Raw genomic sequence first — 27,804 nt, 5'->3', positions numbered from 1 at the left:
TAAGGTTCAGCAAAATCCTTCAGGAGAGAAAATCTACCATTCCTCTACAAACCCACAGAAATGTTGTTGACTCTTGTGTTCTTTGTCCTTCTATTTAGGACCAGGAAGGATGGACAAAATACTGGTCTTGTCAGTGATGTCCACTTCCAGAAAAATGTTCTTTTGAAAAACAATTGATCTGAAATATCTTGGATTCAATAAATGCTATTGGATCTGCTCTGTATTCCAGTAATTTAGATTTTAATAAATATTATTTATAAAGTTATGAGATAAAGCAGCAATATATATCCATTTTTATAAGCTAAACATTATAACCCTGGATGTTAAGCTACATATTTTTGATTCTGCTATTTCAGATGTAAAAGTAATTGTTTAAATGAGTTCTAAAAATCATTCTTATGAGCAGACCTGTTGTCTCCTGACTCTCATTTTGCAAGTTGGTAACAATAGGGAAGCCTTCACTAAGTAAAAAACATGTGAGATATTACAACACAATCTCTTACAGTTTTACTCAATAACATTCATTTTTGCTATTTTGCATTTTATTAATTGACCACAACATTAAGGATGCAAAAAAATTTTGCTCCAAAGACATCTCATACAATATGTGCACAATATGTGTACTGTTTAGAACCCAGATGTTTCCTTTTAAACACTTCAGCATTCTCTAGCTCTGTCTGATTTACCAACAAAACAATATGAATTAACAGCAATTTTTCTTAAGATCAAACCAAAGTCATAGTCATTTTATATGATCTGCAAATTAGTTCCGTTACAGTACAGCTTTAGGATAGTAAGCCCCAGGCAGAATCAATAGTGCTCCTGTTTATGCTTGCAGATTCTATATTGGTAACTTAGATTTTCTGCCTCCTCACTCCTACCCAAGACACAACATATCAGGAAATGTGCACACACAACCCATACTATTTAATGTAGAATCTTACAGTATTCTGCCCAGAGTATGCTTGGAACTTTGTGCATAAGTTCTTTCTATTAAATTATTAAATGTAATCATAGTTGGTAATCCATTAGATCGTCTATCACTTTTTTCACTTAGATCGGTTTTAATGCAGTGAATGCTCTCCAAATGAAGTTGTAATTTAGCACTTTCGTCACTGCACCATGCGTTATCAAGAAAACTGAGTGAACCTGTTAATGGGAAGGGACAGCTGCAATATTCTTCATGCCTAAGCTTGGCTACAAACAAAAACATTACTTTGAAGTATATCATTGTATTTTTCCAGGCAGAAATTAATGTCAGCATTAAAAATTAGTTAGATCAAAATAATGTGACCAGAGCAATACTGTGAAAGAAATTGACCCTTTTATTATTGTAGCTTTCTTTATCATTAGTGAAAAGTTCCGTACTATTAAAATGAATGTGAAGCATAATTTATGAAAATAAAGTGTTTTTTCTTCAACTAGGAGGAAGATCAATAAATAAATGCATTATGAAAAGTATTCATTTATGGAGAACTTTTTCCTGTAGGCCTGAATCATTTTTGTAATTAGATAATATCTGACAGTTGTATAAAACTTGTTTTACAAAGTAGTTTCAGCTCATAAAACTTCTAGCTATATATTATTATCAGGATTTACCAACTCTTGAGAGCTCCTGAAATCTGCTTGTATTGTGAATACGTCATTGTAAATCGCAAGTATCTCCCCACCCAATCTAACCTCTGACAATAGGTCTATTTTAAATCTACGGTGTAGTATGGCAGAGTGAAAACTAACAATCAGGTTATGTTCCTTACATAGAGCTGTCTAATGAAGTGCACATAGGTCACCATTTGTTTTCCCTGGGTAGAATTTGTAATGGAATCAAAACAATTACAAAAATGCTGTTAGACAATGATTCTGTTAACTTCCCAACTCAATTACAAAGCATATATTCTGTATACTGACTAGCCAACTGAAGGGGGTCAGTTATTTTCATCGTTCTGAGATAATGCTGCTCAAATCTTGTCCATTCTCAGCTGGACTCTTGTGAGGGCAAAGCACTGTTTGTGTGCATTCTTGTAGCTCTGTTGAGAACAATATGCCTAATTGTTTGGACTACAGCTGCCTTACTAAACTGGCTGGTTTGTTTGCAGTGAAGTAGATGGATGTCATATTTGTATTTTGCAAATGAAGGCAAATGCAAGTTGAACAATTCTGGGGAAAGAAACCCCACTCATGTGGCAGAGATTGCTGACAGACATACACACTAAAAGCACTAGTATCTTTTGTACTAAATAAGTTATTATTGATACTTGCACTAGCTCAGTGGGCCATTTATTTGTCATTTAGCTTTCCTGTAGTTTTTAAAAATCTCATTATTCCCATTAAAAGTTGACTAAATTAAAGTAATTATGTAGTTAGTAGCAAATAAATACTTGTGTCATTTTCCTCAAGGACTGATTATGTATGAATAGATGTATAAATTCTCCTGTAATGTATTTGATAGATGTACATGTGACAGGTTTAGTTTTGTTTTGATTTCCATTTCCTACATACAACCAGATTTAAAATATCAAAACCATTAATATTACAGATAATCATATTAAATATTCTTATTCCAAACTCAGAGAGATAAACTGATTTAACTGCAAGTCAGGTTCTAATAAAAATTTAGAAATTCAGTTCAGTCTATATATCTTTTTCAATATATGTTATATTGCATTGGCTAAAAACAGGCTTTTGTGGTCATGGCGACCATTGCTCTAAAAGTGCAGGTTACAGTCTCATTTTGAATGCTTAAAAATGAAATAGAGTAATTTTCTTTCAACATGACATGAAAACTTAATAACTGATTTATTATTCTGTTGATGGATGCCAAATATTTCAAAAATAGCTATATCTGTTGTCACAGATGAATGCATAGGAAATCTCCCAGAAAGAGTAGAAAACAAGAAGTCTTGCTTCAACAAGGGCCTGAAAGAAATGATCACGAATGCAAACACAGAATTGAAGAAACTGATGAGATTGATATTCAAACAACAACACACACAAAATGCTGGTAGAACACAGCAGGCCAGGCAGCATCTATAGGGAGAAGTGCTGTCGACGTTACCAGCATTTTGTGTGTGTTGTTGTTTGAATTTCCAGCATCTGCAGATTTCCTCGTGTTTGCTCTTTAGATTGATATTCAGTAGATTTCAAGACCTGATTAGCTGCATCACAAAATGTTGAAAGGAGAAGCAAAAACCAAACTGTAAATCCGTCCAATATTATAATGAAAAGAAAGGATTAGTTGAATTTAATGAGGGTCTCTTGTGTACAGAGACAGAAGAAATTATACAATGAAACTGTTATTTGTTGTTTTTCATGGAAGAAGCTATGGTGAACTTCCGAGAAATGGTAAAGAATTATCAGCCTAGAGTACATGAAGAACAATAAGACACTATTACATGTTAAAAAAACAAGACATTGGAGAAATTAATGAAATTGTAGGAGGTGGCTTTGGAAATGGTAAATGTACAGTTCACAGAGGTTGGGTGTTAAAAGTTATCTTAAAAAAGGAAAGAAAGGATACTGTAGACAAGTTAATCTAACATCATCAATCGGATAAGTGCTTCAAGGAATTAAGAAAGTCACTGCAGGGCATGTTAAAGGTAATGATAGGAAAGGCAGAATTTACATGGATTTATGAAAAATAACTCATGTTTGACAAATCTTTTTTTTAAGTTGGAAAAAACTTAAGCAGGAAATGTCAATTCATGTTATTTTTACAGAAACTACACAAGAAATTATTTTAACAAAAAGTTAAAGTTCATGAGATAAACCAATGTGCAAATGGGGAAAATAGAGAGTATGAATAGACATGTCATTTCCTGTTTAGGAGGCTTTAATCAATGGGGGAGGGGGGTGTTGGCGCGTGTCCTAGTGGATAAGGCATCGGTCTCGTGATCTGAAGGTTACTGGTTCGAGCCTCAGCTGAGGTAGTGTGTTGTGTCCTTGAGCAAGGCACTTAACCACACATTGCTCTGCAATGACACTGGTGCCAAGCTGCTTGGGTCCTAGTGCCCTTCCCTTGGACAACATCGGTGGTGTGGAGAGGGGAAGGCTTACAGCTTGGGCAATTGCCGGTCTCCCACACAACCCTGCCCAGGCCTGCGCCCTGGAAACCTTCCAAGGCACAAATCCATGGTCTCATGAGACTAACGGATGCCTATATAATCAATGGGGTGCTATAGAGATTTAGTCTGAACTGCCAATTGCTCATGAGCAATAGCTGTGATATGGATGAGAGGATCATGCTGAATATATCTAAGTTTGATGATAGTACAAAGCCATATGGAAAGGCTTTGGAAACGTGGAAAGGATAAATAAATGAAGACAAATATGCTGAGTTTCTGTTGACCCATCATTGTATCAGTTCTTCCGCTTTAGATACAGTCTGCTGATAGACATGTCACTTTTTATATCAGAATTTAATAGTCAGTTTGACATCAGGTTGCTTACAGGTTTACAGAGGCGTAAGAGATTCTGCATATGTGGAGAAAGGTTTTGGCCTGAAACGTCGACTGTTTATTTCCCTCCATATTTGCTACATGACTTCCCGAGTTGCTTTGTGCTTCTCAACATTTTCTGTTTTCATTTTTATTCTACTTTAACAGCGTAGTTTGAATAGAACTGAACGAGATGCTAGACTACTTATTTCAGAGGGAACTTGATAGTCAACCACGTTGTTGTTTGTTTGTCTAGAGGAATTGCCAGCATAGATCAACCATGATAATATTGAATGTCTATCTGACCATTGGCAGGATATTAATACATAATTTCACTAGAGACTTCTGCTCTCCATGTGCAAATTCAAACCATGTACAAATTTCTCTGGTCAGAATGGTTGCAACTCTTGTATTTGTCAGTCAGTACCTGACATCAAGTCTTTGAAGTCTTTAACGAGATTGGTCACTTGGCAAGGTCTGTATGAGATTCATTGTGACTTGGATTCAGGATTGGCTTACCCATAGAAGACAGAGCGTAGTTGTTGAGGGATTTATTCTGGTTGGAAATCCGTGACTACTGCTGTTCGATACTGAGACCTCTGCTGTTGGTGGGTTAGTAAGTTTTCAGACAGTACAAAGATTGGTGGTATGGATAGTGTAGAAGATTACCAGAGTACACAATTGGATATAGATCAATTGCAGATATGGGCAAAGAAATAGCAGATGGAGTTCAATTCAGCAAAGTTTGAGGTGTTGCAATTCAGGGGTTAATGGCAAGATCCTTATCAGTGTTTCTGTACAAAACAATCTTGGGGCCCAGATGCAAAACTTCCTGGAAGCGGCTGCACAAATTGATAGAGAGGTAAAGAAAACATCTGGTATGCTTGCCTTTATTAGTCAAGACATTGATTTCAAAGATCAGTAAGTAATAGTGTAACTTTATAAACTCTGGTTAGACTGCATCTGGAGTATTTTATTTATTTCTGGTCACCCTGTGTTGGAAGGATGTGTAGGCTTTAGAAAGAATGCAGAGGAGGTTAACTAGGATGTTGCTGGGATTAGATGTGCTATAAAGAGACGTTGGACAAACTTGAGTTGTTTTTTCTTCCTGGTGCGGTAGACGTTGAATGGACCTGATAGAAGGTTATTTGAGGTGCCAAAGGGAAAGTTCAAAGGAGATCTAGAGGAATAAGTTCGTTACACAGAGAGTGGTAGATTCCTTGACTGTGCTGCCAGGGATGGGGTGGAGAGAAGTACAATAGAGGCTCTTAGGTATCCACATGAATGTGCGAAGAATGGAGGGGTATGGTCACTGTTTAGGTGGAAAGTACTACTTTAGATAGCCATTTCATTACTGGTTTAGTTAGCTCGGCACAACACCGTGGGCTGAGTAACCTTTCCCTGTGCTGTACTGCTCTATGTTCTATGTTTCTGGCTAATTTATCAACTTACACATGAAGTGCCAAGTGATTTACTCTTTTATCTCCATGCATCTACCAGCTTATTGGATATTTATTGTATTTCTTGTTATTATTTTATTTACTACACCCCTAGTATTTTGACTTCTGCTACCATTATAACTTGAATAGTACATAAATGTTATTGCTGAGAAATTGTACTGCATGGCCTTATTTCTCTGAACTGTGTCTACACCATGTGCTTGGACCACACATACGGGAGCCAGTATCAGCATGACCTAAGGGAGTCATGACTCAGGAGGTCCCTGCCAGGAATTTGACATAAATAGACCTCCTTTACTTATCCAGTACTGCTCCAGAACCTTTACTCAATCCACAGAGTTGCCCCACAGCATTATGCTGAAACTTGAATGCCTCAATGCAATCCATAAGTCTACTAATCTAACCACATCACCAACTCCATATTCCTCCTTGCCACAAAATGGTCTGATTTCTATGCAACTGAGATTTTAAAATACAGTCAATCTCCTTTCTTCAGAGCCAATTTTCTCAGCAGTCTTCCGCAGTAACTTACATTGGATGATTTCCTCCGTCAATAACTATTAGGAACTAATACACAGTTTTATAGAACTGTAGAAGTATTGGTAGTGCTCTAATTTGTTCTGCATTTTATTTAAATACATAATTTATTATGCAGTTTGTCAATTTCATACTTTATTTAACTATTTCCATAAAACTTTGGCTACTTGGAACAGCTGCTTAATTAGGCCAAAATATACTGGGCCTGATGTGTCACAACTAACCAGAATCCACTGTGTACCAAAGATTAATGGCTGATCTAATGGTTGGGTGACCATTGTCACTGAGTCACTGAGAGGCTACCATGCTGGGAGGTCAACTGTGGATATAATTTTTTCTCTCTGCCAACTCCGGGAATAGTGCAGAGAAGAAAAGAAGCCCCTCCAGCTTACATTTATTGTTCTCACCAAGGCAATTGACTTGGTCAGCAGCGAAGGGATGTTTCAGACCCTCTCTAAGATAGGCTGCCCACCAAAACTACAGTTCCTTCCACAGCAATATGAAGAGGACTGTGCAGTACAGCAGCAGCTCTTCGGAGCCCTTTCATATAAGCAGTGTCATTAAACAAGGCTGCGTTTTTGCCCCAACGCTCTTCAGGATCTTCTTTGCCTTTCTCCCGAGCCACGCATTTGACATTGTAACAGGAGGGATCTACCTCCACACGAGAGCAGATATTTAACCTCGTCTGCTTAAGAGCCAAAACCAAAGTGCATGACTATATGATCAGAGAAATGCTGTTTGCTGATGATGCGCTGTTGCAACCCACACTCCGCAGCACCTCCAGAGCCTGATGGATCACTGCTCCCAGGCCTGCAAGGGACTTAGTCTGTCTATCAGCCTGAAGACAAACATCGTGGAACAAGACGTGGAGACACCACCAGTCATTACCAGTGGTAACTGCAAACTGGATGGTGTTCTTCAGTTCACATACTTGGAGTTCATTATCAGTGACAACCTCTCCTTGGATGACAGGCTCATCACGAAGGCTGCCACAGCTCTTGCTTGTCTCACCACAGAAGTCTAGGAGAACTCCAAACTCCCAGTCAAAACAAAGGTGACAGGGTACAACACTTGTGGCACCAGAACACTGCAGCAAGACCTGGGCCACATATGATAAGCAGGAGAGAAGGCTCAACACCTTCCACTTAAGGTGCCTTCACCGTATCTTGGGCATCTCCTGGACTCAATGCTGAGGTTCTCTCGTGTGCCAACCTCCCTAGCGTGTATATCCTGCTCAGGCAGTGTAAGGGCCATGTCTGCTGCATGCAGGATGGCTGCATCCAAAAAGACAGCCTCTATGACAGGGGTTCCCAACCTTTTTTATGCCATGGAGCCTTACCATTAACAGAAGGGTGCATGGACCCCAGGTTGGGAACTGCTGCTCCATGGTGAGCTGGCTTCAAGCAAGAGAACCACTGACCATCCACAAATGGTCTACAGGGATGTCTGCAAGCAGGACATGCATGCACTAGACATCAGCATTGAGTCCTGGGAGGAACTTGCATCTGAACCATACCAGATGGCAAAGCACCCTGAAACAACGCATTAAGTCAGATGAAGAATAATTCCTGAAAATGACAGAAGACAAACAAGCCCATAGAAAGGAACACTGCAACTCTAGCAGAGCTCAGTTCACTTACGGATGTGACCTTTGCAACAGAGATGGTTACTCTCGCATTGATCTCATCAGCCGCAGATGGTGCTGCACCAAGAACGGGGATAGCTAGGACATCCATGGTTGACCTCCACCAATGGAGGTCAGCAATAAAATAGCACTGACAGTGCCTATTTTGAAAAGATTCTTATATCCTGTGTTGTAATCACTAAGGAGCTACTCCAGATAGCCAGAATATAGCTTTGCTAAGGACATAATAATCAGAAAGATATGTGAATATGTTGACAAAATCATGTTTGCTTCTCTATCTAACTATCAATTTCATTAAGCTTGAGCATTGGGAGCATTTCCAGTCACATCATAGAATCCTTAAATCTCTAATGCTTTCAAGTCTATCTGCTGTAGAGTTTTCAAAAGTAGGCTTGATGTATTGAAATAAAACTGCAAAATATTAAACAATATCACTGATTATTATTGAATATTCCTACCTTTAACAGTATATTAAGTATGTCATGAACTATTATATAAGAGAGGTTTTGCCTGGATTATTTTGTAATGAGAGATGTTGAGCTACAATGTGGCCAGCAGTGATTCCTGTGTCTGCATTTGGTACTGAATTGGTCTGCCTTTCAGTGTTGATGCATATCTTTGCCTTCAGAACCCATGTACTGGAATATAGAAGTATGGCACACAGTTTCCATTTTAAGTGTTTTTTATTTAAATCAAGTTCAGCTATGTTAAAGGTCTGAATATCAAAGCCAGCTTTAAAAGCAGTGAAGTATTTTCCACAGCAACAAGCTATCATGGGTCTCAGCTTCTGTTGCCTGAGGCTCAGGCACACAAAGCACCCACATGTGGCTTGTTCCACCTGATGTCAGGCCATGGGGTGGAGGCCTCCAGCACGACAGATCCAGTGGGGCCACAAAAGGTTGTTGCTACTGTAAAGATCACAAAGGGAATGAACACACAGTATGGATCAGGACAAGCTTAGACAGGTCCAGTTTACTGTTCAAGCAACCAACATTGTTTCGTAATTTCAAATAAACACTTGACTTCTTTGTCTTGTCCTTCTTCATCAAAAGCAATCTTTATGAGACATCTGGCAGAAGAGATTGTTTTTTTTTGAAACAGCTCTACCCATCGACTTGGATTGTTAAGTTGGAGGTGAATGTGAGTGCCAAAGTTAGCAGATTTCTTAGGAGCTCATTGTCTCTATTGGCTAAAATCATCTGTTTGCAATCTTAGCACCAGATCAAGCAGTGTTATCAGCAAAGATTTCATATTTTCAATAGAAATTTACATTGCCTGTTCTTCAAGCTTTTTTCCTGTACATTGATCATTCCACAAAGTTGCTAAAGGAAAATTTGTGTAAATATTATGAGGCTAAACTGACATAGGAAGAGGTTACAAGTTGCACCCAACCAATTCTAAGGAAGCAACTTTATAAACAAATCCTCTTTCCTTTGCAATAACCAAACGCGTGTATCAAATAATTTTGCTCATGATAAACCAGTTATAATGTTCACTTTTGCAGAAGTTATTGAATATGTGTACTCCTGCTTGAAGGAATGTAATTAATCATATTGACATAAGGTCTGCTGCTTTTTATATGTCACTTTTTTTTTATCCCATAGATGCAACGCACCATGCCCGCTCAGGATCTGCTCGGCAGTATTACACACTTCCACCTAGCAGCCATGAACGGAGAACACATCCAAACATTACCGAGCCCCCAAGGTTTCACTCACAGGCCAAGGGCAAAAATGTTCGTTTGGACTCGCACTTCAAAAAAGCCTCCCGGAAAAACAGCTTCTGCAATGGTGTAACCTTCAGCCACCGTCCAGTCCACCTATACGAGAAAGTGAGATTACGATTATCAGTGGTCCTTCACGGATGGAGCGGCGCTTTACGGTTTGGGTTTACAAGTCACGATCCCTCTCTGATGAGCTCTGCAGACATCCCAAAATATGCATGTCCTGACTTGGTAACCAGGCCTGGTTACTGGGCCAAAGCATTACCCGAAAGATTTGCTCTGAAAGACAACGTGCTTGCCTTCTGGGTGGACAGACATGGACGAGTATTTTATACTGTGAATGATGAAGACCCTGTTCTCTTCCAATGTGGCATTAATGTTTCAGGACCACTCTGGGCGCTGATTGACATTTATGGAATTACACAAGAAGTGCAAATGCTTGGTGAGTATTCCATCAGTCAAAATCATACCAATAAAGAGTCAGGAGCTGATAGCTGGTAGAACACTAATGGTAACATAGCTGTTCTTTAACAAGTTTAGCTGGACAGTTACTTAAGTCCTTCAACACTGCAGCTACTAGAGTTGCTGATTACTTAAGCCTTTCTACATGGTAACTACTGAGTGCAGCTTGTGACTTATAGAATGGGACCCATGATCTGGAAAGTGGAAAAACAAATCATGATGTAGTTTGGTAATGAATGTACATTAATGTCCCAGAAAAGAGTCAACAAATAGACTACAGTCTCCATCACCACCTAATCAAAATGCACTTTCATGAAGAAAACAGTCATAAGATTACCGTGTCAAAGAATGTGTCTCAGTAATGGGGCAATGTTAAATAACTGTGCTGGCAGAAATAATTCAGGAAAAGGTTGTTAGCAACGGCACAAAATTCACAATTTTTAAATGAGCTGCTCTCAAGAGGTCCAGTGTAAATTTTGATTAGATTTTATAACATCTCAGCAATTAAGAACTTAATTATTCAGTTATAAACAGTTGGGGGCTTGTTGCAGAATGTGACGCTTGAAACACGTTATTTTAGCCATCAAACGTTAGACATGCAAATTTCTCAATTTGCTATTAGCACTCCACCAATTAAACATAAGATTGAAGATCAAGATTCCCGATTGTTTAATGTCACTTCCAGTACACAAGTGTAAAGGAGAACAGAATAATTGCTACTCCAGTGCTGATGAGGCTCAAAAAAACCACAATAAATATAAATACATAAGATAGCTTATATACATAGGTTGATTGTATGTCCAAGCTAGGCACAGGAGTATACATAAGGTGAGTGACAGGAAATGATAAAGTAGTTGTGGAGAGCTGGGCTATCGAGTACAGGTGCTGATCAGCCTTAATACTTGGGGAAAGTAGTAGTGGAAACCCCTGGGAGGGCACATCTTGCACAAACTCTCATGGTCTCACACCACATCCCACACAATCAGGAAAGCTCACCAACAGCTCTGCTTTCTGAGAAAGTTGAAGAGTGCTGGACCATGCACATCTATACTCACATCCTTCTACAGATGTACAGTAGAGAGCTGTTTTTGAGTCTGGTCCTGATACGAATACTAATAGCTTCCTCCCTGATGGGAATGGGACCAGGGTGGTGGGATTTTCATGATATTACTGGCCTTTTTTGGGGGCACCCTTCATATACATGTCCTTGATGGGGGAATAGGCTGGTGCTGGTGCTGCATTCAGCAGTTTAGACTACCCATTGTAGAACCTTCCTGCCCACTGTAATACACTCACCATGCAGCGATGCAGCCTGTTAGGTTACTCTCTACTGAGTTTTCGTAGTTTAAAATGAGACTTAGAATTAAAATGTAGACTAGAAATTGTATATACAGTATGGAGAAACAATAGACTGCAGGTACTTGGATCCAGAACAGACTGTAGGAACTCAGTGGGCTCGGCAGCATTTGTAGGTTGAACTGTATATTTGCCATTTCGGTCTTTGTTTGGACTGGATTTTACACATGGAGACCACTTAAATGTGTAACAGGGGATGTGCTACAAGTTTCATGTCTGTATGTTTTCTCTTTCAGCTACTCCAAATATCTGACACATTAACTTTTGCAGTTGAGGTAGACAGGGTGCAAGAGGAAAGACTACCATCCAATATTGTTACCAAATAACTTTGTCCTTTCATAATAGTAAATTGTCATGTTTTGCTTGAAAGCTATCTGACGGCATGGTCAAAAGATTTAAATAAGCATTACTGAACAACATGGAAAAATTATCATTCCAAAAATCCTGTTATCACACTACAGCATTGTATTCTACTTTGTCGCAGTGCCTTTTTTCTTAAATTGGCTGTTTTATTCAGAAATCTTGCTCCTTCTTGTCAGTGGCACGCATTCATAAATGCCTGGAAACCAAATGGTGTACAGTGTGGAAAAAGTGGGCACTTCAAATTCAGAAAGCAAAAGGTGGCAGCTGACTCTTCAAAGAGTGCAATGTATGTAGAATCTGAATTCAATTAAAATTGAAAGACCTCCAAATTATCCAAAAATTTCACAAATCATTGATTTTACTTTTAATCATGAGAACTAAATATATTTTAATAAATCAAGCTTAAATCAATCGATTATAACAATTGAACAGTTTTATCATTATCAGAAAATATTCTTCATTAGTTTGTAAGTCATTATTTAAAATTAAATAATTATTTATTTTGCAACAGTTTATTAAAGGCATAAAAGACAATGCATCAGAGCAGTTTGATTGCTATGGCTGGTGAAACTTCATCCATAAACCTTCCTTAATTTTGCTTAACATACACACAAAATCCTGAGTAGGTCCCTTAAGTCAGGCAAGGGGAATAAACAGTCAATGTTTGGTCTGAGACCCTTCATCAGGACTCATGAGGTCATTTAGTGTGTGTTGCTCCAGATTTCCAGCATGGGCAGAATCTCTTGTGTTTGTATAAATGTACATCACACCTTCTTCTCTGAACTTCCTGTCTCAGTGCATTATGCTTTTTGTCTTTGGTACATGTTGCATCCTACCTATGTTAGAATTTTGGTGTTTAATTAGCTTACTGGTTTTATAACCAGTTGAGAAGTATGACAAGAAACTCGAGGTCATTGGCTTCTATACTCTGTAATCTTTCTGCTGGAGCCGTAGCTTTCTTAATGTGAGAAGTGATGCCAGCTATGGATCTGATATCTAAGATTCAGAAGCTCCAATCTGGGTTTTGTACTGCACCCCTTTGTGTTTTTTGTATTCCATTCCATTTACCGTCCAGTGTCATGAGAGAAAGCAGAACTTAAGATGAATTAAGCAAGTACCAACACAAGTACTATTTTGAAAGACTTAATTAATCTTTCCAGATCATTCCATAAGTAAAAGAAAAAATTGATTGCAATTTGGCAGTTTTTGTTTTAAATACTCCGGCCAGTAATTCTAAATTATCTTGACAATACATGGGAAATCTGTGTCTTTGACCTACTGTTCTTTGATCCTTAAATAAAATGTCACCTGTCATGATGGAGTTGGGAATGGATTGTTTATATAATACAAAAAAGAACTTTTCAAATCCACATGGGTGTTGAGTATCTTAGACTGTCGAAAACAAGGGAAAAAACAGATTGGCAGTTGCAGGAAAAATCCTCCCTTTTCTAACAAAATGATGCAGAGGAAACATCTGGAACCAAAATAGCACATCATTCCCAATACATCTCCATGTCCGGACATCAGCGTGAAGTCTCCTTGGGGACAAATCAGAATGATAATTAACTGTATCTTTAACTGTTTTAAAGGAAGGAGCTTTCTGCTCAATGACTAACTCTCATACATGAAAAACAAAAAATAAATAGCAAGTGAATGCTAACCAAGTGTTAATCTTTAAAAGTGAAAACAAATCAATTCTAGAAGACTATTGGTAGCAACCAGGAACAATTAAACTACGTTTCATGTAAACGTAATAGATGAGACCATAAGAGATAGGAAGAGTAATTACTCAGCCAATCGAGTCTGTTCTGCCATTCCATCCTGGCTGATATATTATCCCTCTCAACCCCATTCACATCCTTCTTCTTGTAACCTTTGTCACTCCTACTAATTAAGAACCCATCAACCTCCAATTTAAGTATACCCAAGATTTATTCTCCACTGCTGACTGTGGTGATGTATTCCACAGGTTCCCTCACCACCCCACCTTTTAGTTAAAGAAATCCTCCCTCATCTCTGTTCTAAAGGGCTGTTCTTCTTTTCTGAGGCTGTGCCCTCAGACCCTATACTCACCCAGTTTAGGAAACATCTTTTCTACAACCATTCAGAAGGATTGCGTTTGATGCCCATGGATTTAATTCCTCCAAAAAGAGGGTTAATCATATATTGCATTCAATTCCAAGTTATTCTGTGGATGAACTAATGAGGGTCTGGTATTCTAAATGAATAAGAGCTTGCCTATGGCATAGGTTGTTGATGTACTACTTAGACAGCTTCATCTGTTCAGCTTAATCTTGCAGATGCTTTGAGTTAATAAAAGGAGGCCAAATGAAACCACAAACTTCAATTTCAGCTATAATATATTCTGTATGTTTGCTATTATTAAGCTTGCATATTGTACCATGTATAACTGCGAAAGGAGCTCTAAAAAGCATTATTATTTTATGGCAGACAAGCATTCAAATTATGCTGATAAGTATTTCCTCAGGCTTGCTCCAGAATCATTCTTTGTTCTTACTGTCTTTTCACTAACTAACTGAGTGATGGACTTTCAAAGTAACTCAATAATACGGGGAGCAGCACCAATCGTAACAAAATTATTTTAATTGATATTGCAGCAGTAAAGATTAGTTTATGGGCGTGTATTGACGACTGGATAATTGTCAAGTGGAAACTCTGTTAAAGTCAATTGTTTATATGCAATTTCTTTGTGAACCATCCCATGTACAAGTGCAGATCTATTTTAAAATTTTTAAAAAGCACAGAAAATGCTTCAAATACTCAGAAGGCCATTTCAGACATATTAGCCTTGTTTGCTTTTCCACTGATGTGCCTGATCTGATGAGCATTCAAGCTTCTTCAGTTTTTATTTTAAATTTCCAACATCTGAAGTTCTTATATTTTCACTTACCTGCAGATCTGTATTGCTGGCTGCTTTTCAACTTGTTATCCAAGAATTTCCTCACACTCTAATAAAACCCATGAGGTAGAAATGACGTAATTTTCCTCTTTCTTCCTGAATCCACACAAGATGAAAAATCATAAAACTAGAAGACAAGGGAGCAGAGTCAGGCCATTCTGCCCATCGAATCTGCTCCACCATTCAGTCATGGCCGATTTTTTGTCCCTCTCAGCCCAATTCACCTACCTTCTCCTCATAACCTTTGACACTGTTACTAATCGAGAACCTATTAATCTCTGTGTTATACATAGGCTGTGCAGAGGCCATGCCCTCTGGACCTAAACTCTCCCACTGTAGGAAACATCCTCTCCACATACATTTCATCTAGGGCTCCTTATTATTCGATAGTTTTCTGTGAGGTCACCCCTATTCTTCTAAATTCCAGCAAGTACAGGCGCAGTGCCATCAAATGCTCCTCATAAGTTAACCCTTTCATTCCTGGAGTCATTCTTATAAATCTTCAGTGGATCCTCTCCAATGTCAGCACATGCTTTTTTAGATATGAAGCCTAAAACTATTCCCTGTACTACAAATGAAGTGAGACCAATGCCTTATAAAGCCCAGAATTACATCCTTGTTTTTATATTAATGCTATCATTAGTTTTGCCTTCAGTGCTAACAACTAAAATTAACCTTTATGGAATCCTGTTCATTTGCACCTCTAATTTCTGAATTTGCTCCCCACTTACAAAATAGTCTATCCCTTTGTTCCTTCTACCAAAGTACATACACTTCCTTACACTATATTCCATCTGCCACTTCTATGCCCATTCTCCTAATCTACCCTAGTCCTTCTGCATATACCCTGCTTCCTCAAAACTACACCTCCACCAATCTTTCTATCACCTGCAGATTTGGTCACAAAGCCATCAAATGTGTCATCCATTTCTTAATATATAACATGAAAGTTAGCAGACCCAACTCTGACCCCTAAAGAACAAAACTAGTCAGCAACCAACCAGAGAAGCCTCCTTGATTCCACTCTTTCCTTTCTGCCAGTTAACCATTCATGCTGGTACTTTCACCATTCTCCATTCCTGTTTCCCTCGCTCATCTCATCTGCTTACTGCCCATCACCTCCCTCTGGTGCTCCTCCCCCTTCTGTTTCTTCCATATTCTTCTATCCTCTCCTATCAGATTTCTCCTCCTCCAGAGCTGTAACTCTTTCACCAATCAACTTCCTAGCTCTTTACTTCACTCCCTCCACCCATTTTCTTACTCTGAATTTTCCCCTTCATTTCCAGATCTGAAGAAAGGTCTCAGCCCAAAATGTCAACTGTTTAATCTTTTCCTTAGATGCTGCCTAGCTTGCTGAGTTCCTGCAGCATATTGTGTGTGATGCTGGTGTCTTTCCTGTGATTCCATGGTCTCCTATCTTGTTTAGCAAGCTGATGTGCAGCATTCAAGTAAAAACATCCACTACCTCTCCTGGGTCCATCTCACCTGTTATCTCTTCAAAAACTTCCAACAGATTTGTCATCCAAGACTTCCCTTTAAGCAAACCATGCTGACTTCAGCCTTATTCATCTTGTACCTCCAAGTATCCTCAAAAAGCCTCATCCTTTACAATGGTTTCTAACACCTTGCCAACCACCAAAGTCAGGCGAACTGGCACATAATTTCTTGTCATTTCCCTCACTCCCTTCTTAAACAGTGAAGTGGCATTTGCGATTTTCCAATCCTCTATTGATTCTTGAAAGATCACTATTAATACCTCCACAATCTCTTCATCTACCTCTTTCACATCAGCCCCTTCCAGTCAACCAAGACCAGCTCCTCTCTCGTTTCTCTGAAGTTACCTTTACTCAGCTGTGATGCCAATATATCTGATATTAGAATCTGATATTAGAGTGGATTTCATCATGATTGAGTCTAGGATCAGAAGGCATACCCTCAGTATAGAGAGATGTCCATTTGGAACTGGGACAAGGAGGAATTTCTGTAGCCAGAGTGTAGCAAATTGTGGAATTCTTTGCCACAGATGGCTGTGGAGCCCAAGTCATTGGATATATTTAAAGCAGAAATTGATAGGTTCTTAATTAGTCAGGGTGTCAAAGGTTACAGGGAGAAGGAAGAAGAATGAGGTTGAGCGATAATAAATCAGTCATGATGGAATGGAGGAGCAGATTTGATGGGCTGAATGGCCTAATTCTACTCCTTTTGTCTTGTGGTCTTATGATCTATTACGATATCTGCCTTCTCAAGGTACCTTTACTTTAAGCTCCCGAATCAAATCTGGTTCATTGTACAACAACAAACCCAGAATTCCCTTTTCCCTAATGGGCACAACCATGGAGTACTCTAAAAAGACAATTTGTAGGCATCCATAAATTCTTTCTCTTAGGATCCAGCACCAACCTGATTTGCCCAGTCTACCTGCATATTGAAAGCCTCAATTACTGTCGTAACATTGTCCTTTTTGCATGCATTTTCTATGTCCTATTGTAATTCGTACCCTTCATCCTTGTTACTATTTGGAAAACTGCATAGAACTCTCATCAGGGTCCCTTTTATCCTTGTCTCATAACTTTACTCACAAGGATTCTAAAAATTCTGACCCCTTGTCACTTCTTTCTAAGGACTTGATTTCAATTTTTACCAATAAAGCCTCTGCCCACCTGTCTCTTTCCATAGGATGTGCATCCTTTGATGTTTAGCCCCCAGTTGTGATCTGTTTTCACCCATGACTTTGTGATGCCCACAATGTCATACCTGCCAAATTCTAACTGCACTGTAAGTTCATCTGACTTACTTTGAATATGTGTGCATTCAAATATAACAGTAATACCTTCATAATATTCCTTCTAAGGTGTGCATTTGTGCACACACACACACACATCTTTTGCTACTAGCACACAAAGGAATTTAAACTGCGCACAAAAAGGTTGTCACCCTCTCCCTCGTTGGCATGTTAGGTATCATCCCATTCCAGTTCATTATTGTACACAGTCACATTTCTTTTTCTGGTTTCTGGTGCAGACTGTGTTGACCATGTGGAGTTTCTGATGACTTGTCTGCAGATTTTAGAACTGGCTTATTTCTACTGTTTTGAAGAAATTATTGATTCACTATGTTGAATTCCAAAGAAGCAAAAGGTGTAATGTGCAAAAGAACGGCTATTTCATTTAAAATGGAATGGCTTAATAAAACAGTCAAAACTGCTACACCAAAAGCTCCCAAGGGCAGAAACATGCAGCTACAAGAAATATTCATGTACAATACAAAACTGGTGTTACCTATGCGTATTGTCACAATGCAAAAGATTCAGGAGAATTTGCAAGTGGGAAGAAGTGGAGTGATATTTTGAAACTTGATTTTTTAAAGTATCATTCAGCAAGCAAATCACATATGGACGGTGTGAAAAAACCCTGGCAAGAGAATCCTTCATTACCCACTACAAGCCTGCTACGTATGTTTTGTGAGAGCGCAGATGAACGAGAGCAAAAAATGATCAAACCCAGAGGAGATCAAAGTTCTTATTGACAGTGTTTTGCTAGCTGTTAAAATGAATACCACTATAAAATTCAGTGTGCATATGTCGTTGTCACTGGGTAAAAAATTGAACAACACAAGATTTTTGTGCAAACCGGTTCTGGCTTATTTGTTGAAACCCCATTTCTTTCTTGTCATATTCAGTGGTTTTAGATCAAACGTAAGTCTTGACTTGGTAATGTAACATTAAAACAGGGACTTAGGCCATTTAAAGCCTAATATGTATAGTGAATCTGAGCTGAAAATAGTTGTAATAGTTATTAACAAGCATTTAGTTCTGAGGAAAAGGGAAGATGAAAACAAAGCAGGCTGAATGAAATATATTTGAGCAAATTGTCAGTGTAAAAATATATAGCTGTTTTGATTACAGCAAATGGAGCTTTGGCAAATTCATCTCATGAACATCGCTGTGTATTGCATTTGTCCATGGAATTATGATGTACTGTTTTTCTGCTTAAAGATATAATACCAATACTAATTTCTTTGTTCCTGTTGCAGAGAGTATGTTTGCAGAAACCATCACTTCAGCACGACTCAATACAGCCCGGCTAAACAGTTGCCTTCCTCAGACTAGTCATGACAATGCTAACTTCAATAATAATGAACTGGAGAACAGTGTTGTGGTGGCAAAAATAACAAACCTAAATCTAGGTGAAGTTCCAAGCCTTGCACCAGACAATCACAATTTACCATGTTGTACCAACAGACGGCTTCGTTCACGAGGTCTGCCATCTTTTCTTGACACTGACCTTCACTTTCACTACATACGAGGGCCTGATGTCACCCTTTCTCAGGATAGGATGGGAGTGTGCACAAACTGGAAGGAGAGCACTAGGACCCTGGTGTTCTCTGATCGTCCTTTGCATACTGGTGAAACCCTGTATGTAGAGGTGGGACAGTTAGGATTACCATATTATGGCGCTCTTCTCTTTGGTGTGACATCATGTGACCCCAGCACTCTGCGAACAAATGAGCTCCCAGCGGATCCAGACTTCCTACTTGATCGTAAGGAATATTGGGTAGTTTGCAGAGGTTTCTCAGTGCCCAACAGTGGTGATATTTTCAGTTTCACCATTCTGCCAAATGGAGAGCTCCATCATCGTGTAAATGGAATAAACATAGGGATGCTGGTCTATGTCGACACCACACAGTCACTGTGGGTGTTTTTCAGCTTACACGGAGTTGTCAACCAGCTGAGGATATTGGGTAAGCACACATATAACTTGCTTTGTGCTACGTATGCTGAGAAGATAACAGAAAATATATTGAAGTATTTACAATATTTAAATATTTTTTTAAAAGTTCCTTTGTATGTCTCCTCAGTAAAATTAGCTGCATGTTATTTTGAACTATGTAAGCCAGAAGAATCTTAGGGATAGTTGAGGAAACATGGCTAGGATTCCTGTTGTTCACTATTAGCTGTTAAATTATCCATTATAGTGGTTCACTTGCATGGCTCCCAAACAAGAAAATGATCATGTGCACAGTGTATATGGAAATTTTCTCTCCAAAGAGGTATTAGAACAGACTATGTAAATTGTTAATCCATATCAAGAGTTACCATCATTAATTGATTTTCACGATTTCTTATTAGATTTCATACAGATATTCTTATGTAAAAATATACATTTTTATCTGAGAACATATAAAACTGTACATCAAAGTAATTTAAATATCTTTGAATGTTATTGGCATATATAAATTTGTTCTTTTGAATTGGTTATGACTTTCACCGTCATATATTTGAAGAAATTCAACTGCAGAACTCACTATGTCTGGGCCATAGAGTCAACATACTATTGAAATGCTAGGATCTCTGAATCACAGAGGTCTAATCATTGACTATTATGACAGCCTATTTGTCTAGTTGAGCACGTACTGGCTCATTTCTGCCATGAATCACCTGGCCTGATCCTATTTCAAATCATCTTTAATCGGCTTGCATTTAAAGATATGGAAGGATTTGGCTGCAGCATAGATTATAATAGTTATTTTAATGATGTTCAGTACCAAGTTTTTTTTGGCAAACTTTCCATTTGGTTCCATTTATAATTATTTTAGATTTGTGTCCACTGTTGCCATTCAGCAGATACTACCTATAGCTGCTTCTATTAATAAACTCTCTCAAAATTAAAAACTAATTGCCACAATTACAAGAATTCTGTTCTTCTGATTTTAATGACAGCTGCTCAGGGCAGATTAGGATGCTGGGACGAAGGGAAATCTCTGTGGAGACCTCAGCACAGTACCAGCCCTTTGTAACACCCGGGCTTCAATGAAATGAGGCTAAAGCCTTTTGCATCCAAAGTTTGATAAGAAATATCAGGTCCAGTGGATATTAGCAGCCCGAGGAAACTAGACTCTACAAAATGAGCCATTGAAAACAATTAGTGCTGGAGAAGACATTGCTAGATTATACAAATGCTGCAAATGGAGGTCAGCTGTAGTCTAAGGTGATGTGGTCTTCAGGACCACTTCTGACCCAGAAAGATCCACAGAAAATTTGCATTGTTTCTCGAAGCGCTTTGTAATTTGAGTTGTGTTTCAGTGCGGGGAGGGGGTGTTGGCTTACCAGCTTGCATGTTTTTACCATGTGCAAAGAAACCACAGCACCCAAAGGAAACTCAGACAGTCATGGTAAGAACAAACTCCATAGAGATGTCACTGGAGGTCAGGTTTAAACCCAGGCATTGGAGCTGAAAGACTGCAGCTGTACCAGCTGAGCCAGTGTGCTGCTCAATAAGAATGTGTTCCTATCATGTTTATTCCCTTGGTGTTATTGTTATCCTGCTTTAAGATCATTGCTGTGTTTGTTTCACATTCCTTTTTCACTTTCCATTTAAACTTCCTGCTTCACCCAAAAGATCTCAAGAACAAGAAAAAAACATTCAATCCAAATGGATCATCGTTGGTCTCAAAACCACTGAACCTCCCAGTTTTGTTTCCTATCTAACTGAAAAGTACTCATTTGCCTCTTTGAAGTCACTTATGTTTTATCTTCTGTGGCCATCCTTAAAACATATTTAACAAGTATGTTTTGTACAAAATTTCTTCTATTTTGGTTGTATATTTTTGATGTAGCAGTAGCCTTAGTAAGCAATTAAACAATGTCAATTCTAAGATTACCCTTCATATTCTTGACAGCACTAGTTAAATCATCTTGAAGCCTTCTCTTTCTAGCCCTCAGTGGATTTTCATGGACAGTTTTATTTTATTTTCCTGACATTCCAAATAACACCTGTGGCAACGAACGATAGTGAACAATTCCAGGAAAAATAAGTAACTTTTTCATAATTTTTTAGACATTAAATTACTTGGGTCATCTAAAGTGAAGGAACTAGAATGATAAATTAAACCCATTAGAGAATCAATGCAATTTGCTTGAATTTATTACCATAAATTATGTTGATTCTGAGTAGGGCTGATTTTTTATTAGACTTTGCAAGTCATTCAAGTCATTTTGCTACTAAATGCTGAATCTGTTACATGATCACGCATACCACTTTCATAATAATTAGTAGCATTTAAAATATGAGCCTCATTTACACATGGCACAAAGAAATGAATGTCAGAAATTTAAATCTTGACTGTGAAATGCATTTTATTGTGCATTTAATTATTTTAGTTCAAAACTCAGTCCAAGATGTTCATTGTGTGTTTTTGTAAATATCAGTCGTTGTAAGTTTATGAATGAATACTTGCCTGCATACTAGAAATGTCATAGAGTCATAGAACACCACAGCAGAGAAGCAGGCCCTTTGGCCCATCTAATCTGAGCTGAACCATTAAAATACCCCCTCCCATCCAACTGCACCCGGACCACAGCCCTCCTTACCCCTCTCATCCATGTACCTATCCTTAAACATTGAAATCAACTCCATGTCCACCATCTGCACTGGCAGCTCATTCCACACTCTTACCACCCTGTGAGTGAAGAAGATCCCCCCTCACGTTCCTCTTAAACATTTCACCTTTCACCTTTAACCTGTGACCTCTAGTTCTAGTCTCACCCAACCTCAGTGGAAAAATCATGTTTACATTTATCCTAATTGCCCCCCTTATAATTTTGCATACCTCTATCAAATCTCTCCTCAATATTCTATGTTCTAGGGAATTAAGTCCTAACTTGTTCAATCTTTCCCTATAACTCAGGTCCTCAAGTCCTAACAACATCCTTGTAAATTTTCTCTGCACTTTTTCAATTTTCATCTTTCTCCTGTAAGTAGGTGACCAAAACTGTACACAATATTCCAAATTAGGCTTCACCAATGTTTCATACAATTTTTACATAGCATCCCAACTCCCGTACTCAATACATTGATTTATGAAGGTCAAAGTACCAAAAGCATTCTTTATGACCCCTCTCTACTTGTGATGACAATTTCAAGAAATTATGGACCTCTATTCCTGGATCTCTCTGTTCTATCACATTCCTCAGTGTCCTACCTCTCACTTGTAAGACCTACCTGGTTAGATCCTCCCAAAGTGCAATACCTCACACTTGCCAATATCAAATTTCATCTGTCATTTATCAGCCCATTTTCTGCAGCTGGTCCAGATCCCACTGCAAGCTTTGATAGTCTTCCTCGCAATTTATTACACTCCCAATCATAGTGTCATCCACTAATTTGCTTATCCAGTTTACCACATTATCATCCAGATCATTGATATAGACGACAAACAGTAATGGACCCAGCACCGATCCCTGCGGCAGACCACTAATCACAGGCCTCCATTCAGAGAGGAAACAATCTACAACCACTGTCTGGCTTCTTTCATGAAGCCAAATTCAATTTACTACCTTATGTTGAATGCCAAGCAACTGAACCTTCTTGACTAACTTCTCATGCAGGACCTTGTCCAGGGCCTTGCTAAAGTCCATCTAGGCAATATCCACTGCCTTGCCTTTGTCAACATTCCTAGTAACTTCCTTGAAACACTCTATAAGACTGGCTGGACACAACTTACCACGCACAAGGCCATGTTGACTATCCCACATCAGTCCCTGTCTATCCAAATACGTATATCCAATCCCTTAGAATACTTTCTAATAACTTTGCTACTACTGCTGTCCTACAATTTCCTAGCTTATTTTTAGAGCCTTTCTTAAATGACAGAATAATATTAACAATATTCCAGTCATCTAGCGCCTCATCTATGGCTAAGGACGTTTTAAAAATCTCTGCTAGGGCTCCTGCAATTTCTGCACTAGCTCAGTACTTAGTTGCACCACCTTCCACGGCTATTACAGCCAGTATGTTTTTAGTTAAGTCTCTATTAGCTTTGCGCAGTGTAATGAAGCAAGATTTGGCCATTCCTTGCAAAATTGCTCAAGCTGTGTCAGGTTAATTGGGGAGCAGTGGATGAAAGCAATCTTGAGGTCTTGTTAGAGATGGTTGATTGGGTTAAGATCTGGATTCTGACTGGGTGTCCCAAGGACATCAATTATCTTAATTTGATGCCACTCCATGGTTACTCTGGCAGTGTGCTTTGGGTTGTTGTCTTGCTAAAAGATTAAATTCCTCCCCAATTTAAGCTTACTGGCTGAGGATAGCAGTTTTTTTTTTATCCAGGATCTCTCTGTATTTAGCAACATTTATCTTCACATCAATTCTGACCAGATTTCCAGTCCCCTTGGTATGATGCTACCTCCACCTTTACAGTATGGATGGTGATACCTGGCTGGTACGCAGTATTAAATTTACACCACACATACAGCATCATGTTGAGGCCAGAAAGTTCCAAAAACCTGACCACAGTTTTACAGTATCTTGTAGATGATGCTTTTCAAACTCTTGATGGGCAAGGATAAGCTTTTATTTCAGCCAGGGCTTCTTCCTAGCCACTCTTCCTTTTTTGTGCAAGGCCTTGGAGATTATGGAGCCATAAACTTCATCTCTAGTTGACGCCACTGATTTCTGCACTCACTCAGAGTGACTATAGGCATCACAGTAGCCTCTCTTACAAGTGCCATTCTTCCCTGATGACTAAGTTTAGTAGGCAGCCTGACCTAGGCAGTGGGGCTGTGGTGTCATGATGGACTGATCTGAGCTGCAAGTTACATTCAGTCCCTTTGAGATAGTCTTGTACCCTTTCCCAGATTTGTGCTTTGCCATTATAATTTCCATGGCTTGTCTTGAATGCTCCTTTCTCCTCATTTTGGTTTGGTCTGTTGAAAATGTACCACACTGTTGGACCTGACAGGAAGAGGCCATATTTATTCTAATGAATTCATTGAAAACAGATGATCTTCCAATTATCTACATAACCAAATTTGATGAGTTGGTAAGGTAAAGTACGGTATTGTACCTCAGGAAAATTGGTGTACTAATTATAAAGGGGATGGAGACTTATTCAGCCTCACAATTTTGGTTTTTAATTTTTAGTAAATTGTTGACAGGTTTTAGAATTTTGTTTTGATTTGACATAATGCACAATGTTTTCTCAAAAAATCTACTTCAGTGTATTCTAAATTTAAAAAATGAGACAATAAAATGTGAAAATAGTTGTGGGGGGCTGAATACTTATTCAAGGCACTGTACAGGTTGTTAAATCTGTGAAGATGCCTTTCCAGTGACCAACTTAGGTCACTGTGTTGGCATGTTGTCATCTGTGTCCCTTGTGAATGTCTTAAGTTTGCTGTTGATCCCTTTTATAAGGAAACACCAAGTTCTGATCAGGAATAGAGGACATCTAGGCCAATACGTATCAACTCATGCAAATATAGGTAAAATACTAACTTGGAGTAACATGGCAAGGTCTGACCAGAAACAAACAACTGACTTGCTTCTATAGCAGGATCTTTTGCCCAGGCGTACTTTGCTGCTGTGACTTAAAAGTTGTTTAGTTGGAACAAGATATTTAAAGTTGTTTGTATAACTGAAGTGTATGGAATTGTTGATAAAGGCTTGGTGCCAATACATTTGTTACAAACACGATGAACATAATAACATACATTTTATTATTTAGTTCTGCCACAAATCAGTTCAATTTAACAACAAATGATAAACACAGACTAAGCCAGCGGATCTCAACCTTTTTTTTGTGTCATAGACCCCAATGGACCCCAGGTTGGGAACCGTTGGACAAAGCTGATACAGAATAAATGTGTCAGAATCTCTATCATCATTCTGAGGGCTCTGAGTTTTTTGCTGTTGTTTTTATTCTCTGCGTTTTATTAATTATAATGTATTGTTGTGCTTTGAATTTGTTTTGTGTTATAGTTAGGTTTTCTCTAGTTTACATTTAAGTTGCAATTGTCCTTGGATACTTCCAATTAATTCTCAAGACTCTGCAGGCATCCAATTAATTATCCTTGCACTTTTGTTTCTTATCAGAATGGTTATTTAAGAATCTGGGAATTTAATTAGCTGAACACCGATTCCTTCATGCCCCGGAGTGGCAGTACCAACTCCTCGAGACCTGGTAGTCCTGATCTTTGCCTAATGAAGTTCTGGTCTACTTATTCCGAGTCATCCAAGACCTTGTAAGTTCTACTGTTTCATCCCTTTTGATTAACCCTTCCGAGTCTCTGTGTGATCCTGCGCTTTGGTCCGAAGATGCAGTGGGACATTGGATCCAGCAGGATTCGAAATTTGGTCAGCTTTGGCACAGCAAGCTGCGGTAGACGGTCGGCACAAAGAAACGCTGCTAGAGCTGGGCGCATGCTTCAAGACCTTCGAGACCCACGGAGCCAGACAGTCCGACTGGGCCAGACGATGTCGAAAGGGCGCCCAGGCTGCCCAATCCCGAGTCTCGCCGTCGGCTCCTAACGCTGTGCTCTCTGATCTTCGAGCTGCTGCCTTTCAGTTTTCTCACTGAACGAAGCAAGGCGGCATACGTGATCTCCCTCCAGTCAGGTAAGGCGCTGTGGGAGAGAGATGCTCATGAATGTTCTGGCGCATACGTGAGGGCCATGAGAAGGGTCTTCCGTCACCCCGTCGGGGGGCAACAGGCGGCTGGCAGACTTCCGCGTATGCAACAGGGGTCACGGAGTGTAGCCGAATCGATTTCAGAACACTGGCACTGGACAGCAGGTGGAATGGAAAAGCCCTGGTTGCCATATTCTACAGAGGTCTGAAGGAAAAGCTCCAGGACAAACTGGCAGCCCGTGAACCATTTCAGGGCCTCACTGACTTCGCTATTCGACTCAATAATCGGGTGGCTGAGCGCCGCGGTGAGCTCCCCGGATTTGGTTCCTTCTATCCCCGTTCTTCACCCGCATTTTCTACTCGTCCATGTACCTCATCTCAAACGCCCCCACCCGCAACTGAGCAACTGGGCAGGCAGGTCTTGCCTCACCCCCCGCTGAGCGGGGAAGGAGAATGAGAGAGAGAGAGACGGTGCCTTTATTACGGGTAAACAGGGCATTTTCGACCTACTTATCCAGGGAGGTTGGGAAACTCCAAGAGCCATCCGTAGAAGGAGGCCCCGAAGACGCGTCCAAATTCTATGCCCTCTTTATTGACCTGGGGCGACAAGGAACTGGCCCTTCGGTAATTTACAGACTCCCGCTCCACAGTTTTACACAGACTCACCACCCTCTAGCTAAATAAAAATAAAAACCCTCGCCTTTATTCTAAAGAGATATCCCTTTAGAGCTGGGGCTGGTCCTATAGATGGGAGTCCCAAATCTCTGTCAGATCATCTCCTGACAGTCACCATTCTTGATTGGAGACCTCTCGAGCCATGTTTCAGAATCCCTGCGCTTCCTCAGAAACCATTCTGAAATGCTCCCAGGAGCGCTCTCATCGTCGGGTATCCGTGACAGTCGCAGCACGGCCCCGTTATGGACTGGTCTATTGGCAATATCGGGAGCTGGGCTTCCAGCTGCCTGAAGACCGGCATGTCCATAAGCTTCCGCGTCTGCCTCTGACATTCCCGAGTTTGCGACCCTTGATCTCAAAAATTGCCCCCACCCCAAGTATTCCGACCTCCGGGAGGTTTTTAGTAAATAGGTGGCAGGCACACCACCGCCCATTGTGCCGTGGAATCATTACCGGGGGCTATCTACCACCAGGAAGACTTTCCCTTATCAGGACACGAATGGTTGGCCACGGACGAGTTCATTCCAAGGACACTTGCCTCAGGGTTTATCAGTCCCTCCACTCCTCCGACGGCAGCAGGAGTGGGAATCTGTGGCATTGCATAGACTATAGGGGCATAAATAAAATAACAATTAAAAATCGCTACCCCTGGCCCCTAATTTACAGAGGGTCTGAAATGTTGCAAGGGGCAGCTGTTTTCATAAAAAAGGAACCTGAGGAATGCTTATAATTTAACTCAGATGCGTGAAGACGGCTTTTAATACCCCGACAGGACATTATCAATGCTTGGTTACGCCCTTTGGGCTGGTCAATGCTCCAGCTGTC

The 27,804-nt window shown here is 39.6% G+C and overlaps 1 protein-coding gene across 2 annotated transcripts in view; it reads left to right on the top strand.

The window, feature by feature from the left end:
* Window positions 1–27,804, top strand: part of neurl1b (neuralized E3 ubiquitin protein ligase 1B) — a 405,645-nt gene that overhangs the window by 364,272 nt on the left and 13,569 nt on the right. For both annotated transcript variants that reach the window (XM_059990199.1, XM_059990200.1), the window contains exons 2-3: window positions 9,680–10,240; window positions 18,932–19,639. In XM_059990199.1, coding sequence (XP_059846182.1) covers window positions 9,680–10,240; window positions 18,932–19,639 — 1,269 coding nt within the window. The remainder of the gene's footprint in view (window positions 1–9,679; window positions 10,241–18,931; window positions 19,640–27,804) is intronic.

This window comes from Hypanus sabinus, chromosome 15 (assembly GCF_030144855.1).
Source record: "Hypanus sabinus isolate sHypSab1 chromosome 15, sHypSab1.hap1, whole genome shotgun sequence".
In the NCBI taxonomy this organism is placed as follows: Eukaryota; Metazoa; Chordata; class Chondrichthyes; order Myliobatiformes; family Dasyatidae; genus Hypanus; species Hypanus sabinus.
This window is presented reverse-complemented; position numbering and strand designations above follow the sequence as displayed.